At 41.2% G+C, this 19489-nt stretch overlaps 1 protein-coding gene across 2 annotated transcripts in view; it reads left to right on the top strand.

Annotated features, from left to right (window-relative positions):
- Positions 1 to 19489, top strand: part of LOC126259212 (zinc finger protein chinmo-like) — a 112337-nt gene that overhangs the window by 53292 nt on the left and 39556 nt on the right. For both annotated transcript variants that reach the window (XM_049955811.1, XM_049955810.1), the window contains exon 4: positions 1633 to 2485. In XM_049955811.1, coding sequence (XP_049811768.1) covers positions 1633 to 2485 — 853 coding nt within the window. The remainder of the gene's footprint in view (positions 1 to 1632; positions 2486 to 19489) is intronic.

The raw sequence follows: 19489 nt of genomic DNA, 5'->3' as shown, positions 1-19489 counted from the left end.
CTTCCACGGCTTGCACTTCCTATTCTATTCTTATTGTGGCTTGGTACCATCTCTAGCCCGCTGTCCGCCCTCAGGTGGGTTTACTGATAGGGCTCCGCCTCACTTCCCACTGCCATGACTTCCATCTCCCCTCCTTGTTGTCTTCCCGATGTTCTCTCCCGACACCTGCTCTTGGTTAGTTTCTCAGCCACAGATTCGACTAGATCATTTCCGTGGACAGAAAGCCTCCATTGCGTCAGTTGTGTTCCATTGTTTGTTCCAGACGCTCTTACAGGAGTTTCAGGATGCCATTGTTTTTTACACCGATGGCTCAAACTCTGTTGATCATGTCATGTGGGATATGCCTTCACATCATCTGTTGGCATGGAACACTATCTCTCACCTGCCATGTGGGGGGTGTTTACTGCAAAATATGGCCAGCTATCGGGCCCTTTGTTTTATTGAACAGTCCTTCCTCACCTGAGTTTTGTTCAGGCTATCACTTGGTATTTACCTATGACCATTTGATCTCTGCCATCCACGACTTCTTTGCTGATCTTGGTGATGCTGCTTGTTCAGTTGATTTCCTTTGGGTTCCTGGCCATGTATGTAACCCAGGCAGCGAACTCACTGATCATCTTTCTTTGTGGAGGGGGACAGACCACCTACCCCCATTCTCCGTGACCCCTTTGAGGCCGATTCACCGCTCTACATCAAATCCCTTTTTTTACTTAGTCATGAGCTGACTCTTGGTAAGCTACCCCCCCCCCCCCCTCGGTAGTTGCAGGGCTCCACTCGCGGACTCACATGTCTGTTCTCAATTTTCTTCTGAAAGTCGTTTGTCTCTCAGGTGGGTATCAGGATGGATTAGTGACAATGCTGGTGCCCCATTGTGCATAGTACCTCTGGGGCATCCCTGTTAACACCCAGACTTCTCCTGTGCATTCCTCTTCCTGATGCCGTGACATTCCTTTTCCCTCTTTGCTTGCAGGTTATCCCTTCCCCTTGAGTGGTCTGTCCTGTTTGTGTTGTTCCTCCCTTGATTTCTGTCATCCTAGATGATGGAACCAGTGACCTCACTGTTTGGTCACCTCCCTCAAATCCACCAACTAACCGACCAACCAACCACCTCCCAGCAGGATAGCTGACCATGCCATAAGATCAGAATCATGTCATAGTGGTTGGTTTTGTAGATCGTGATAGCAAACTTGTTTAGATGTCTTGGCCACCAAATTCACCTTATCGGGACTCGACGGAACACATTTATGACACTGTTGGGTACCAGTTCCATGCCAACAAACCACAAACCCACACTTTTTGGGAATCGTGTGATATGTGCATAGGCATTTGCTGCCACATGCCTGCTGAAACTGATGCAGAACTTATTGAATCCTAGCTAGCAGAATCACTGGTGTATTGTATTCAAAAGGTGGATGAACACACTGTTAAGCAGGTGGTCATAACGTTTTGGTACATTAGTGTATACAGAGTAGTCTTGTGAGTTCTGAAAGATATAATGCACAGGTTAACCTGTTATCTCGTATTATCTGATTACCATGTTTTATGTCTTACGTTGAATAACAGCTGTAATTTAAATATATCAACATGATGAACGCAGAATTCTAATGCATGACTTGATAATTGCTGTTCTAGGTGAAAGGTCTTTCAATAGAGCATGAAAAGCTGGCTGTAGTGCACAGCTCCCAGGCTGGCTCTGTGAATCATGACAGCCAACTTGACTCACCCACTAACAGGAAACAGTCAAAGCTTAATAGCTGTCTTTCGAAGGAATCCCATGAAGGAAACACCCCAGAACAGACACAGCAACAACAACAACAACAACAGCAGCAGCAACAGCAGCAGCAGCAACAACAACAACAGCAGCAACAGCAACAACTTCAACAACCACCTCCACCACCTCAACAGCAGCAACAGCAACCACAGCAACACCATCACCATCAACCACAACCACAAACTCAACCACAGCAACAGCTGCACCAACAGCATCCATCTACCTCATCATATACAACAGCATTGTATATGCATCCATCACATTATCGCTATGAACAGAGGGTTCCATTATCTCCTTCCCATTACGATGCTCCTCCTCCACGTAAACGTCACCATCGCAGCTCGTCGGAGGTGATGCAAGATGCAGCTGCTGCTGCTGCTGCAGTACGCGCATCTGTATTGCGTGATGGCAGTAAGCCATCAGGGAAGTTGTCGCCACTATCACTGGCTTACCGTCCATCAGGAAGTCAGCAACAGAACCAGCAACCACCTCCCCCTCCACCGCCGCCACCTGAGCCTGAACTCAAATCTGAACCAGACAAAACTTATGTACAGAGTCCTCACCATATGCGATATGATTCTGCTGCTGATCCAAATCCTGCTGCCACACCTGTGACTTATGACAGAACTGCTGCTGTGGATGTCGACCCTTCAGATCCTATTGGCTCAGACAGCCGCCGATCTTCAGTGGATACTGGGAGCAGTTGTCCCGAAGGTAAGTTCATTCTGCTGAAGAATTAAGTTAGTTACACATTTCATATAGGATGTAAGATCTATTCTGTGTGTGTGTGCACGCATGTGTGCAGCTTATTACTTCTTTCACTAGTGTGAGGGGTTGAAGTGTGAGCCACTTCGGCAGTAGTTTCTAGACGAGGCTGTTCCAGCAGTACTGTGGACATGGATGCCAACAAGCACCCAATAGCTCACTGCATATAGGCGGAGGTAGTATAGGCTAACTGCTAGGTCCTGTTGCATGTGTTTTCCACGTATGCGAGCCACTAGGACACCTCTGTCTTCAGGCAGTACATTTGTGTGGGATGTGACTCAACTGTCTCATTGCCCATCTGTGCTCGCAGGTGGTCTTTCTGAGTGGAACCGCATGTTCTAGATCACAAATTTTGGTGCGAAGTATGGTAGTATCCATGTTTAGCATAGAGATTTTACAACTACTGCAAAGAAATAAAAACTTATAGTATTCTAGTAGACTATTTAATCTCTTTTGTTTTTATGACTGTGAGGTTTAGTTGTTATTTTTCTGTTGAATGTTTGTTTAATGCGAGTAATTGTGTGGCATCATTTACCAGTTATGACAGTATTATGAAAAGAATAGATTGCTGCTCAACTCATATTGGACGTGTTGAATCTCAGATAGGTGCAACAAAAAGACTGCTAAAGAAGTAAGTCCTTCCTCTCAATTAGACAACACATGTGCATGCAAACACAACTCACTCACAGATGGCCATTGTGTCTGGCTGCCAAGGCCAGACTGAGAGCAACAGAATATGATGGGAGTAGCAATGTGGGGGTGAGTGTTAAGGAGGAGGAAGGGGTGGGGAGGGGGAGGGATAGCAGGGTAGTAAAGTACTGCTTTGTGGGGCCATACAGGGACATGGTGGGAACGGAGAAGGGTAGCTAGGTGCCATCAGGAGGTAAAATGCTGGTGGTGGTGGTGGTGGGGGGGGGGGGGGGGGGAGATGGTGTGGAAAAGAAGTAAAGACAGTGTGTGTGTTGCAGGAATAGGAGGCTGGTTATGCTGGAACAAGGAAAGGGATTGGTGGTTGAAGGACAATGACTGGCGACGGTTGATGTCTGTGGGTTTTATGAGACATAGGATATATTGCAGGAAGAGTTCCCACCTGTGCAGTTCAGAAAAGCTGTTGGTAGGAAGGATCCAGATGGCACAGGCTGTGAAGCAGTCATTGAAATGAAGAGGGTTGGGTTGGGCAACATGCTCAGGAACTGGGTGGTCCAGATGATTCGTAGCCACAGTTTGTTGGTGGTCATTAATGTGGACAGACAATTTGTTGGTTGTCAAGCTGATGTAAAATGCAGCACAGTTGTTGCAGCTTAGCCTGTAAATTGCATGACTCGTGTCACAGGTAGACCTGCATTTGATGAAATAGGTGATGCTTGTGACCAGGCTGGAGTAGGAGGTGGTGGGAGGATGCATGGGACAAGTCCTGCATCTAGGTCTATTACAGGGATATGAGCCATGAGACAAGGGTTTGGGAGAAGGGGCTGAGTAGGGATGGATGAGGATATTGTGTAGGTTTGGTTGGTGGTTGAATACCACTGTGGGATGCGTGGAGAGGATAGTCCGTAGAACGTACCTCATTTCAGGGCATGACAGGAGATAGTTGGAACCCCAATACAGTTGCACAAGTCCTGGGTGATACTGAGTCACAGTAGGACTTCAGGAGGTACGGGTGAGAGGAGAGATAAGGCACGGCCGATCTATTTCTGTACTAGATTGGGAGGGTAATTATGGTCTGTGAAGGCCCTTGGTATATTTTGAGAAGAGCTGCTCGTCACTACTGATAAAACGGCTTTGGGTGGCCAGGCTGTATGGAAGGGATTTCTTGGTATCAAGTGGGTGGCAGCTGTCAAAGTGGAGGTATTGCTTGTGGTTGGTGCGTTTTATATGGACGAAGGTACTGATGTAACCATTTTGAGGTTAACATTGAGGAAAAGTGTCTTGTTGGATTGAGTAGGACCAGGTGAAGCAAATGGTGGAGAAGATGTTGAGGTTCTGGAGGAATGTGGGTAGCTTGTCCTTACCCTTGATCCAGATCACGAAAATGTCATCAATGAATTTGAACCTGGTGAAGGGTTTGGCATTCAGTTTGGTTAGGAAGGATTCCTGTGGATGGCCAATGAGTAGGTTGGCATAGGATGGTGTTATGTGGGTGCCCATTGCTGTATCCTAGATTTTGTTTGTAGGTGATGCCTTCAAAGGGGAAGTAATTGTGGGTGAGGGTATAGTTGGTCATGGCTACCAGGATGAAGGTCGTAGGTTTGGAATGCATCAGGCATTGGGAATGGCACTTTCCAATAACGGCAAGGCCGTGGACATTGGAGATGTCAGTGTGAAGGGGAGTGGCATCAGTAGTGGTGAGCAGGGCACTGTGTGGTAAAGGAACAGCAACTGTGGAGAAAATGTTTGGTGTCTTTTATATAGGAGGGTAAGTTGGAGGTAATACGCTGAAGGTGTTGCCCTACGAGAGCAGAGATTCTCTCATTGGGGGCACAGTAACAGGCCACAATGGAGCATCTGGTTACTGTGCCCCCACTGAGAGAATCTCTGCTCTCGTAGACCACCTATTTTCAACCTGTTACCTGGAACCTACCCCCTTACATAAAAGGCACCAACCATTTCCTCCAAAGACTCTCCACGGTTCCATTTCCTTTACCACATGATGCCCTGCTTATCACTATTGATGCCACATTGCTTTACACTAACATCCCCAATGCCCATGGCCTTACCATTATTGAACACTACCGTCCCCAACACCCGATAAATTCCAAACTTAAACTGCCTTTCTGGTCACCATGACCAACAATATCCTCACACACAATTATTTCTGCTTTGAAGGCATTACTTACAAACAAATCCGGGGTATCACTACGGCCACTTGCATGGCACCATCCTTGGCACCATCCTGTGCCAACCTGTTCATGCGAGGACAACCCATCCACATTTCTCCAGAAACTCAACACCTTCTCCCCTATTAGCTTCATTTGCTCCTCCTCAACCCAGCAAACCACCTTCCTTGATGTTGACCTCCACCTCAAAGATGACTGCAGTAGTACCTCCATCCTTATGTCCCTTCCGTACGGCCTACCAACCTGTGGCCATTGTATCTATTGTGACAAGCAGTTCCTCTTGAAATATACCAAGGATCTCACTGAGGCCATCACAGACCATTACCCTTCCACACTCGTACAGAAACAGATGTCTTGTGCCTTATCTCTCCAGTCACCCATCACCTCCCAAACTACTACTGTCTGACGAGAGGAGCATTCGCCTCATGTCTCAGTACCACCCAGGACTGGAGCAACTAAATTGTTTCTCTGCCAGAGTTTTGACTACCTGCTGCCGTGCCCTGAAATGAAGAATGTTGTACTCATTATCATTCCAACTCCTCCTACAGTGGTATTTCGCTGCCCACCAAACCCACACAATATCCTCGTCCATCCTTACTCAACCCCCACTCCCAGTGCCTTGCCTAATGACTCGTGTACATTTTATAAACCTAGATGCAAGACCTGTCCCACACACCCTTCCACCACTACCTACTGCAGTCCATTCATAAGCACCACCTATCCCATAAAAGGCAGGGCGATCTGTGAAACAAGCAATGTGATCTACAAGCTAAACTGAAACCACTGTGCTTTATTCTATGTGCGCATAACAATGAACAGGCTGCTTGTCCACATGATTGACCACTGACAAATTACGGCCAAGAAACAGCTGGACCACTCAGTTCCTGAGCATGCTGCCCAACAAAATATTCTTTGTTTCAATGATTGCTCAAAGCCTATGTTATCAGGATCCTTCCTACCAACACCAACAACAGCTTTTGTGAATTGCGCAGGTGGGAATTCTCCGTGCAACATATCCTGTGTTCCTGTAACCCTCCTGGCTTCAGCCTTTGTTAGTCACTATCCTTCTGCCAGTTACCCCTTCCCTATTACTACTCCAACACTACACAGTCTTCTATTCCACCAACATATCCACTGTCTTTTTACTTCTCTACCTCCCCCCGCCACACACACACACTGCCCTCCACCTAATGCCAGCACCTTACTGCTCCCCAGTCCTGTCCTGGTATACATCTCGCTCCTCGCCCCAGCCTCCTCCTCACCCCACCACCCAGACTGCTTCTCCTATCATGCTCTGTTGCCCGCAGTGTGTGTGTGTGTGTGTTTTTTTTTTTTTTTCTAATTCAGAAGAAGACCTTTTGGCTGAAAGTGTACTTGTTTAGCAGTCTTCTTGTTGTACCTGTCTGCGAATGACTGGATTTTCCATTGTTTGATTTTACCAATTATGACAGGGAAGGAGAGGGGAGAAGGGAGGGAGGGAGAGAGAGAGAGAGAGAGAGAGAGAGAGAGAGAGAGAGAGAGAGAGCGCACTTCTAATGTTTTCAGGCATCATTATGATGTTATGTAGGTAAAAGTTAAATTTATCATACAAGATTGAAAGTGTTTGTACACTAATTAAGGAAGTAGTAGATCCACAGATGAATATGAAACTGAGTCTCACAAAGATAAAAAGTCTTAGACTTAGCGAGGTATTAACCGAAGAGAGAAAATGAGGATGTTTAAATATTTTAAAAGACGGGTTTGGATACTTGTCTAAGAGAGGGAACTTGATTATTTAATATATTAATTAATAGTAGAGTAGCTTTGAAAATCAAATTTAGTTTTGTTTTGGTAATGAGGTCTTTGATAAATGGAAGAAACTGTAAGATGAGCATAAACTGAAACATAAATAGAAGAAAATGGGAAAATATCAGAAGGAAGGAAAGTGAGAAACAAACATATAGTCTACAGAAATTAAAAGTTAAGCGAAGACCTTGCTTCTTATTAATATTTTATTGATTTTACACATTAGCTCCAACTTGATAACAAACATCATTATTTATTCTTCATAGTAATATCTCTATTCTTTGATAAAGTTGACTTTTATATCTTGGAGAGAATTGCAAGGATAGTGAGTGGTAAACCATCAATTCCACATCATCATTGTATTGTATATCAAAAAACTATATTTCAAAGAGTTTCAATAATGCTCATGTTCATATGAGTCATTTATTAAGTTACTGGAACAATCTTTTCTTGCATTTAGTGACTTGATACACTTACTTCATGCTGCTTTTAGATTCATTCAGAAAATAAAGATGATTTGTAGATTCACTCTCCATAACTGTTTAATGGCAGCTAGTCTCTTCCCTGTATTCAGAAAGATTGTCATATATACCAGTTCACTTTGTGAACATAGCAATTCATGACCATAAAGTGGCAGTTTCTAGTCACAATGACTTGAAAGACAAGGCATGATGCATTATTTGGAAGCAGAGAGAATGGTAGCCATTTGCCAAGTTTTTCCTGCTTTCTGGATACCTCTCATTCACTAATAATAGTTTCATCCTGAATGAGATTTTCACTCTGCAGCAGTGTGTGTACTGATATGAAACTTCCTGACAGATTAAAACTGTGTGCTGGCCCGAGACTTGAACTCAGTCCCAAGTTCGAGTCTCGGTCCGGCACACAATTTTAATCTGTTAGGAAGTTTCATAGTTTCATCCTCTTTGAGAAATGGTGTACAGTCTGAAGACTGCCTTTGGTTTTCTCATGTTGGTTGTTGCAAACCAATTAGCTTGATTGGAGTGTGGCTAGTGTGTTGCCTTGTAGTAGGTGGCCTTGTTGCTCCACTATTATGGGGAAGGAACAGTTGACCTTAAAACTCTGATCTGATCTAGTACTAGCACAAGTAGAATTGGAGCAGTTTGAGTAAGTTTAGAAATAGGATAGATAACTGGACTGTGACCAAACCTGCAAACTCGACTGGCTTTACTCTAAACACCTCCAACAGTGTCACTGCCTTGATGACTATAGACAAAAGTATATAGTCAACCCAAGGCGGCCTGGAACAGTCTGATAAGACTGGAAAAAGTACAAGTTAAGGCAAGTAGTAGTCTGGGGCTTAAAAGGTGAAGAAGGTCCATCTGCTAGATAGTAGTCATAAAAGGGGATGTCTGAGATAGTGCAGAACTCTGTGGGTAAGAAATACTAGGCAGCTAGTATTTTTAAGCAAAGTTCAGGGCTAGGTGATGTCACCTGTGATTTAGGCTTTATGGGGAAGACCTTGGTAAAGAAGTTCATATAGTCATTATTCGTGGTGTTATGAATCAGCATTGGAACGTAATGTAAACTGTACGCTGGAATGTGACATCAAGCACATCAATATGAATGTTTCTCACACTGACGTAAAGATTGTGACACTCTTTGAGAAAGATGGCAAATGTGTAAACACAGAGTTTTCAGAAGTCATTCAGCAGAATGGCCTGATCACACACATTGGTGTGATTGATGCATCATACCACGCACATCATCCTGTGTGCTACATGCAGCATGGGACTACATCTGAATGTTTCCAGTAAGAGGTTATTCACACAACTAATTTCCAGAAACATTTAGTATAACCAGTGCAGTGTTTGTCCCCTCCCTATTATTTTGAATATTTTCGCTAGGCAATTTTGAGAGTAAATTTTTATTGGAACAGAATTACTGAAAAACTATAGGTGTAGGTGTAACAGTCAGTGGCAAAAAATAGGGCAGCAGCTTGGAGAGTAGGAAGGGTGATAGTCATAATACATTTGGACGTTACAATCAGAACATAATATGCTTATTAAGTAAGGAAGATGAGCTTTTTGTATTGGTTCAGGAAACTGAAATATTTAAAGAGACTTTAAAGATGTGCTATGCCTAAGCTTGTAAGGGTGTTGCAGGGTAGGTTGTTCTGAGAAATAATAAGGAGAAGAAAAAAAAATTATTACACTGTGCCATTTTCGATTTAATTAGCACTGAAGCCAACCAGTCAGGCCGATGTGCATGTAAATTTAATTGGACTGCCAGAGATGGTGTTACCAGGCAGGTTCTTCGTTTGGCTTCCTAAAATTGAACAAGAGAGTGATGCAGAAATTGGACATGGGACAATAGTAAGATCAAACCTGAGCCAAAGGCAGAGCAATCTCATGCATTATCATCTAAGCTATGAGAAAAACTGACAGTAATCGTATCCAGCGGGTCACTTGAATATGCATGTGCAATGACCGGATTGACTAACTACAATGCTAATTAACTGAAACGATGCAACATAGCAGATTTTTTTTCTTAACAGTTATTTCTCAGCACAACCTACCCTGTAACACCCTTACAAGCTTGTCAGACTGTTTCTGACCACCGTGTATATATATATTAAAAGTCCCAGGCTATAGATGTAAATGAGTACTGCACTGAACAGCTGTTTGAATGCTGTACTTCAGCAGCAGACTGGTAAACATAGAAGATAGCGCTTCTGACAGTGTACAAATATCCAACAGTAAATGTCTGGAACTCCATTAAGCTGTTGGAGAGGGTACTGAAACGATTTAGTAGAAGTAGTAGGGAAGTAATTATAGCTCTCTTTCAGTATTGATTTCATCTTGTATAGTTCTGATTGAGATCTTTTAGAGTTGCTTATTCATGCTTTGGTTTGGTACACACAGTACCCTTCTAACAAGAATAGGTTGACATAGTGCAACAGTACTTGATATTTATTTTAAAACCCAACTGTCTTTTACGAAGTAGTTCTGAGCTCCATAGTAAATGGTTTATCTGTGACATAATTTTAAACTTGATATGTCCATCCGTTTGAGAGAAAAATGGTTCTTGACAGACAGACAGAAAGACATATAGACAAACAATTACGCAGACAACAAATTGATCCTATAATGGTTCAGTTTTTACCAATTGAGGTACGGAAACCTAAGAAAGATCTGGATTTCAATCGACGAGTCAGCTGATCCCACGGTCGTTTCATTGCCAGTGTCATTGTTTGACCATTACATCCTTCAGAAGGCGAATCAATAAAAGCATTCCTGCTTGCAACAGACTGCCTGAAAAAGTTATTAGATCCTGCAGAAGGCAGATCAGTAAAAGCATTCCTGCCTACACCAGAAGGTCTGGAAAATTATCTATGTAAAAAGTTAACAGTTGCAGTATGAAGACTTTAAGCTTGTAAGTCAATGCCATCAAAAGATCTGGCCAGTTTTGTCACTTTGATATCTTGCCATTATCAATACCAATAACAGGCCAAAACCATCGAACTTCTCAGTTTCCAGGATGGATGAGCTATCTGTGTACATAATTGAGTTTATACAAACCCACATAGTGTGAATTCTATTCACACTTACGTGTATTTATTTATTTATTTTATTGATTTTCATTACCTCATCATAACATTCACTTAATTGAAAATTTTTTGCAAACTTTAGTTACTGGTCACTTATTTGTCTGCATACTTCTTCAAAAACTGTCTTAATGTAGGATTCAGTGGTTTTCACAAAGGGATTCTGGCACCAGTAAAGGCATTATATAGATCGAATGCAAATTGTGACTTTCGACTGTATGCTGCCATTGCCATTCAGCAGGGTGTATACGACTCGGGATAACCGGCAAAAACCCGGGAATTTTTTCATCTGGGAGAAAACCGGGAAAAGCCCGGGAATTTTTTAGAATTCTGAGAATTTTTTGGTTTTTAGTTTTCAGTTAAATTTTTGTAATTTTAACTGGTAAGAAACAATGCTGCCAGATTCAATGGGGGCAAACCGGGCTATCTGCTCCGGATGGCAAGAATTCATATTCTTGAGGAAAAAGCCTTGTTTCACAAAGCGCCCAGTATCCAGCGCACGTTGGTCTATCAATTATTCATATGATTTTGAAATGCATCCCTGTTGGTTTTTGAACATTTATGAACATATTCTAAGTTTATTTCTGAATGGATCTTAGGTTGATTTTTGAATGCGTGCATACTGTCATGTGTCTGCCAGGGGAATCCACATCGCATCTAGAAATAATCTTTCCTGCAGACAGAAGGGGAGGGGGCTATAAGAGCTGAGTGGAATAAAGCCAAACGGGTGAATGACAATCGCTATTTGTTTATGTGATTGACTGGGTTTGTGAATGATCAATGTTGTTATAATTAACAGGAATAACAAATAAGAAAGATTACATATTATCTTCTCGGTCTATCCAAGAAAATGAAATTTGATAGAAAATTTTTGGCCAGACCGCTACACTAGTAATGGCCAGTTGTACAGACCCCGGTAGCAGCCACCTAAGTTCTATTCTGGGAGTAGCATGGAAAACGCATTGTATGAACACACAATAACGCCTGACCAGATAATAAAAGTAGTTGATTGTGACAGGGTTCGTGAAATTAACTAGAGAATAAGTTTTGACACTGGCAGGAATAGTTACAGAATTAGTGATAACAAGATTGTTTGTTAGAACAAGGAAGGCGAAGAACTAGGGACATCACACAAATTATGGAAGAATATGATAATTCCAAATTTATATAAAAATTTCGCACTACTACTTTTCAATCTCATGCTTGAGAAGCTGGAGTGTATGAATGAAATGTGAAACTATTTCCGAACATAAAGCTTTTTGCTTGTAGTAGGCCTAATAGGCATTCGATATTCGTACTTCCTGAATTATATTCTGTCATGTTAAAAAAGTGACCATTTGTGCTAAAACAGCCTCTTTATATGGTGTGTGTTACAGTTGCTGCAATATTAGACAGGCCTATTTCATTTTATCTAGCAGTGACAAAATACACGTAGTCGGATCGAGAAACCATACCAATCTTGGGTACTGTTTGTATTAACTGCTTTTTCAGCAGTAGACATTGACATTTTGTTTTTTCATGTGGCAGAACGTTTGAGGAAGTTTGAGGTAATAGATCCTTTCCCAGAAAGGAAAGGACACCATGTAAAACTGTAGCAAGGTTAGAGAGAAAAAAATGCTAGGACTTAAGGATTGAAGAAATGTGTACTGTCTTACTTGTCACTTGTCTTTATTGGTTTCATGTATCCTATATTTACTTATATGTTACACAAAAAAAGCAAGTTGTCAGCTAATAGGCAATAAAGAGTGCAAATTTTCTGAAGAGTTCTTGTTCTCCGGTTTACAAATAATCCCATCCAGTATTAATTGTGAGTTTTTTAAGAGAGGCTGGATGTCAAACTGGACGACTGGGAGCAGGAGAGACACCATAGGACATTTTAATTTCCACTGTCCTGAATATAGTTTGATGGCATCCATTACAAAATATTATATGTTTGAATTCCACAGAGCGAAAAACGATGACATGCGATAGAAGAATGCTGTGTGAAGAGGCGTGGCACTGCCATTTGGCACACTAAAGACCAGATAACATGTCTTACATTTCCTCGAACACTTGTTTTGTATATCAGACTCTTCAGAAAGATGTGCACTACAAAGTGAACGTATTTTTGAAAAGTCGTTTTTTTTTCCCAAATTTTTGGCGTCCTACCACAAACACTCGAGGGAGGAAGAGGGACAGAGGGGGAAGGGAACCACTATCTTCTATTGCTGTGGTTCGGAAATATCGTTGATCCAATGCTGATGCGAGCAGGAAGATGGATAGTCTCTACGTGACCCGTGTTTACATTTAGTGATTTTGCTGTTTCCTCTTTGTTTATTGCACTCATGTCAAGTGAAAAAAAAATGGGTTTCTGTGGCCAGGAGCTAGCAAGTGAATTAAAATACATTCACATAATTACGGAAGGTTAAATATGTTATTAGTTTCAGATTTTATTCCCGCCTTTCTGACAGTCAAGCAATAACCGCCTTGCAGAACAGTGAAGTTATTTTTGTCGGTTTGCTAAAGAAATTTGGCTTTTATTAATCTTTTTCGCTAAGGCAGTCAATTTATTTGAAACAAAGTGTTTAATTCCACACTATTGGCTAGTTTCAACTTCACTCCATTTCAAAAGTACATCTTTTCATCTTCTAGCACATGTGGCATAATGCCATAATAAAGAACCAAACATGAGATAATACAGTACTGGTTCTCCAAGAAAATTTACATCCGAATCTGGACATATGAATGTGCACTGTAAGCTGAATTATGCATTTTAGTATGGTTCACGAAATTCCTACACTCTTGGAGTATCCTCTGATGTTTTGTTTCTTTTATGACATAATATAAGATCTTCTAATGTTTTACACGTACGAGCCTACAGGCTTCCTGTGCCATCGTAGCTGCGCAAGCACGGTGATGCCTGTTACGTGGCTCTCTCTGGCAACTGCTGAAACGAACCTATTTCTAACAGGTCGCAGGAAAATATTGCGAATGGTTGTTTGAAAAACGTTACTTTCAAAGTAAATTTCCTTTTATGCAAGCTGAACCATGTGTGAGAATGTACAAGAAATCACAGAGTGTTTACCTCTCATTTAAAAATAATTATTTGAGGACGACCATTTAGAAAAATTTCGAGCCCAGAAGATCAGACATTTATGTTGTTATTAAAAATTTTACTGTCACATTTGTGTGATGTAGCTTAAAGTGTAACATGCGCAAAAAAGATCAATATTATGTGTGAGAGCTTAGCTTCTCTTGCAGCTTCGAGACCAATATTATATGTGAAAGCTTTTCTTTTCTTGTAGCAACACTATGTATATTAATTTAAACCATTAACTTTTCCCATTTGTGCATACATTAGCCAACAGCTCATCAAGCTACATGATGATGTCAAATGAAATGCTATTCACGGTATGAAGATATAGTGGTCTAGAGAAAACTTTTCTGATACCCTATATAATTGAAATGATCATATTATGGCATTATTGGCTGGGAGATCGCACCTGTGCAGCTTGTGATATAGCAGCAGCACTAACCTCTAGACAAGGAGCTGCCAGTGTATTTATAAGATTCCACATGACTTGCTTCAGTCAGTCACAAGTCCAGTCTCTAAATATCAGATATGTAACTGTCTAGTAGAAGTTGTGAAAGAGTGTGTGACTGTGTGTAATTTAGTACTACTGTTTTTATGAATGGGTATTCAGAATAAAGAAAAAGAGAGAGTAAATCCCTATGTGAGCACTTAGCGTACTACTCTCGTGAAGCACCACATGGGCAACTACCATTAATTAGCAGTATCTTAGTCATCTTGGAAACCCACTGTGAAGACATTTGGACTTTAATGAAATACAAGAACTGTCATCAGAAGTTACATTCCAGAAATTATATACCTTCCTGCAATCACCAGGAAAAATAGAAACATGATGTGCCATGTTTTATGTGAAGATTTATTTTGAATGTGGGCATTTCTATTCAGAGAGGAACTCAAGTTTATCAACAAAGTGATTGATTTTAGTACCTATTTCACTATGCACTTTTTACCCCCCTTACATTTAAACAAGTTCCACTGATCTATTGTTCTTTTGGTTTTCCTTCTGAAATTATTGTTATGTAGTAGTACTAGTAGTAGTAGTAGTAAACACAATCATTTGTGGAATTGTGGGGGCTTTAATTGGGCTAAGGCTTCTCTTTGAAATTACTCTGTGATTCCATATTTTTATGAACAACCCAAATGTTTAATGACTTCCTCTTTGAACCCAAGTTTTGTTCTGTGTCTTTGCTTCTAGAACTTTTCTTGTGATTTTATTGCCTCATGTTGAAGGTTTATTGCAATTTCCTTTTTACTTCAGGTATATTTTTAGATTCTCTGGTGTGTACCAAGTGTCACCTGCAGGTGATTCTTAAATTTAATCACACTTTATGAATATCTCTGAGTTATTACTTTAACTTTATCAACCTTTATCACTTCGACACCACTAAGTTATGTTATAACTATTTATTGATTGTGCAAAGAGTTGTGCAGGTCAAGGACAAACCACTCAGTACCAGCTGTCAGATTATTGTTCATGTCAATTTACAGAGAATAACGTGTGTCATCATGAGAAATACTTATTGTTTCTTGGTCTAAAAGAAAAGTCACAGTGAACTGTTTTTACCTTTCCTTTTGTAGATTCTTTGAAATTAAAAGAGTTGAAAATGCAATGGGAAATAAAAGAAATTTATTAAATGAATTCTCTGTTCGTATTTGGCTGAACACAATAAGAATCAACAAAAAGAACACATTCCTGGTGCTTCGCAATAAATTTTATTTGTTCATCAACCAGTTTTGGCTTGTTATGCTATCATCAATTGATGAAAACTAGTTAGTGAATAAGTTAACAGTGTTGCAGAACTGTGTTGCCTTCAGGTGGGAAAAAAGGGAGAGGGTACTCTAAAATGATTTGTAGAGGGAACTGAGACATGAGTAGATAATATTTTGAATTTGAACCTATGTCCAGGAACATAGTTTCCATGCTACAACCATTTGAAAACATTCTGGTAACACAACCACTTTTACAGGTAATTTATTTGGCGTGACCCAGTGTATCACTTACAGGGTTGCCCCAAGTTCTGGAAATCAGGGAAATATCAGGGAATTTCAAATGTGTCAGGGAAATTTGGAAAAAAAAAACCTGAAAAAAATCGTGTTTTTGCCACAGTAGATAAAATGCTTTGTTTACTGAGATGTCGTGCATCGTCATTGGCTGGGCACAGTTGAGTAAATGTGCCGCTTCCTACTCTCTCATTATCACTGCTTCTCCCCTTCCTGTCACTCACCTCAGCTTGCAGTCAGTGCCGGCACCCTTTCTTGCTACTAGCCTAGCAACTGTAGATCAGAAGCAGGGAGGTGTGAGGAATGGTTTGTTTGGATATGATTCTCAGAGGTCGTTGACGCAGCAGGCAGAGACAGCGGTTGTGACTGTGTGTGTGTGTGTGTGTGTGTGTGTGCAGAACATTCCGAGCTGTGCTGTGACCAACGTCCAATGCACACACATTTGCTCTTGTACTCATTGATGGTTTCTTATCAACTTGATATACTATGTCTCTTCCAAAAGCTGTGGAAATTTGATTCTCGGGATGTTTGTGCAAGTTATCTGCTGTGTGGGTTGATCATTTCATCAACATTGTGTCTGTGACATGTGAATAGCTGGCCACATGAGTGGACTTCCACGATGGGCCAAAACTGCAGGCCATTTCTGTGGGTATCTCTGACGGATCGGGTCTGCCAGTCTGAAGCCTATCATTTCCCACTAATGTGTAAGCCCTTCCCGTCGGATCTAGTCTCGGTCGATCTGCTCGCAGGCTGGGTCTGTTTGTGTGTGGCATAATGCGGCGGATTTTCGTGGTTTATCCAAGGTCCCAGGACTGCGGTGCTCCTCAGCAGGCCAGAGGCCATGGGCGATGGATTTCAGAAATTGCGACTTTCTAACCACAAGTACAGTGCGGAGTTGTATAGGCATTTTATTTATTCTAGTACATTTTGGCACTTGAAAAATAATTTCTGGATGATACAAAGAAGAAAATTGTGGTAATCGCTAGCGGTTTGTATGCTATGTACTCATATCTTTCTCGAAAGAAAAGTCACACAGTATCTGTAAAATAATAGTCATAACACAGTGGGTAATAACCAACAATAACAAACATAGTAGAACAAACATTTTATTGGTGGTCACCTATAATGTTGGTTTATACAATTCTCCCCTGCTTTCAAGAGGCTTACTTTGTTTTGAGGTTATTTCTGATATCAGTGAAGGCATTTTAAATCTGTCTTGCAACTCCGAGGAAATGCATATTTTTGTCATCAAATTCGCTTCATTTTATTGAAATAAAATAACAACAGTGGTCTTAATGAAACACCTATACCCTCTGTCTTGCTTTCTCCATCTAAAAACAGTTCATTATAAAATATGTTTATGTTAATACTTAAGATTTTTGATCACATGGGGGAGAAATACAGAAGTCCTTGCATTTTTTCAACTTACGTCTTTTCTCGCTGTTGAGATCTCAAAACTTGTCAGGGAAAAATGCTAAAATTTGTCTTGAAATCAGGGAAATATCAGGGAATTTCACTACTGAAAACTTGTGGCAACCCTGCACTTCGTTCACAATTTCACTCGTTAACAACCAAAGAAACAAAAAGGAAACTTAATCAGTTTTAAAAATTGCATTTGCCTACAGTTAAACTGTTTTTGTCCCTTTCAAGGGAGGCTTAACACTCTTACCCACTACAAGTGGAAACCACCAAGTTCGGTGCACGTGTTGTATCTATGAATGATAATGTGGTACACATGCTGTATGACACCTGGTATTTCTGCAGTCTGTCCAGCAGCAACAACAACTCATGCCACCAAATCTTCTTCTGTCTCTACAGGAGTCTCATAAACAAAACTCTTCATCCGCCCAAAAATGGCTGTTTCGAGAATTGAGAACACAGCCCTGAAGTGAACACGCCATGGAAACACTAGGGGCATGTTGATGCAGTGGCACAGGAACTGTGTACAAAAGTCAACGTGTGGTACGAAAATCGGCTGGTATTAGTGACTATATCCTCTGGAGGTGGTACGGATGTAGTTGTTGTCATGCAGAACGTTCCGAGCTGTGCTGTGACCAACGTCCAATGCACACACATTTGCTCTTGTACTCATTGATGGTTTCTTATCAACTTGATATAGTATGTCTCTTCCAAATCAGGCATGCGGCATCTCCTTGGTGCGTCACAGTCATGCCTGCTGACGAAGGTATCCCTTTCTCGAAGCCATTGTGTAATTGTGGCAAAAAGGGCATGCATTGGAGCCAGACATTATGGGTAATGGCCACCATAAAGGCGAGAAGTAGCTCTTCCATTACAGTTAGCTTCACCATATGGAAGGATCATGTTGGGGTATTCTGCAGATGTTTACTCAGTCAAGTTGCTCTAACACTCACAGGCATGTGAATGAGGCTCAAACTAGGTCAAAGAGATAGGATGGACATCAAATGACATCAGCCTATCTGATGTAAGCAACACCCACCATGAATGTCTGGTTGCAAACCTGTCTAGCAGATATGTTTTCAAATGCCTAGCTCAGAAATGGTGTGTTTCCAGCATAGGTTGCAATTCAAAATATTGTGTACTCAGTCCCCTCTCTATGTTCTGCAGGTGATTTTAGCCCTTCTCTGGCAGTTGCATCTTAAATGTGGTTGTAACTTGAGCCACGTCTTAAGTTTATAAATGCAAAAAGTAGTGAGCAACGTTCTGCAATCAGGTTTTGCATTCTGATGAAGACTGCTTCAAAAATGCTTAAAGATCTCCATAGGGCACTGAGTCTACAGTGTCTAGTGCTGCACGTTTCCATTGGAATAAAGCTTTCAAAAATAGAAGAGGGAGTTATGAGCTGAAAGGAGGGGGGGCAATGTGCCCAGGATGAATAGTGGAAAACCATCAATCTTTGGAAATGAATTTTGACCCTGAAATGAAAAGATAAAGAGTGGATTCAAAATGGACAGTCCTGCTCAACATAAGTGTGGATCCAGAAATCAGCCAAAAGGTCCCAGTGATTATTGTGTCATGGTGTACATGGAAGTTCCCATTGGTCAGACAGTAAATGCAGAGTACTAAAAGTATAATGTCCTGCAACAACTGATGAAAGATTATATCCCAAAGAAACTGTGAAAACTCAACGGAAAGTGGAAACTGTCCCAGGGCAATGTGCAGCCTCATGTTGCAGCAGCAGCTTCATTTTTAGCAAAGAAGGGTCTTTGTACAGTCCCCCTCCATTGCCCTCCCCCTACCTGCACCCTCCCCATATAACTCTGACCTTGCCCCATGTGACTTTCTTTGCATTTTCTGACTGAAGAAAAGATCTCAAATAATTTCAGTTTGACATTGAAAACGACACACTGAAGGTTTTAGAGCTGATTTTGAAGCAATCATCAAGAAATAGATTTGAGGAAAGCTTCCAAAAGTGTGTGAGAAGATGAGACAAGTACATCATTCTTAATGGCAACTACATTTGCACAGAAAATGTATTGATTTCAATTAATTATCTGGTAATAAAGTTTTTTGAGCGTCAGTCTCAATCTTCGTTAAACGATCCTCATATCTACAGACCACTATAGACCATTTAACTATCCGACCACCCCACCATGTAAAGATTTCAAGTGCTTGGCAGACTACATGATTGTGTGTAGAAAGTGATTTTGGATGAATACCACAGATTATTATTAATGTCACTCTTTTATAAGGTGAATATATTCATTTTTTGTCCA

The sequence above is a fragment of the Schistocerca nitens genome, chromosome 5 (assembly GCF_023898315.1).
Source record: "Schistocerca nitens isolate TAMUIC-IGC-003100 chromosome 5, iqSchNite1.1, whole genome shotgun sequence".
NCBI classification, from domain to species: Eukaryota; Metazoa; Arthropoda; class Insecta; order Orthoptera; family Acrididae; genus Schistocerca; species Schistocerca nitens.
This window is presented reverse-complemented; position numbering and strand designations above follow the sequence as displayed.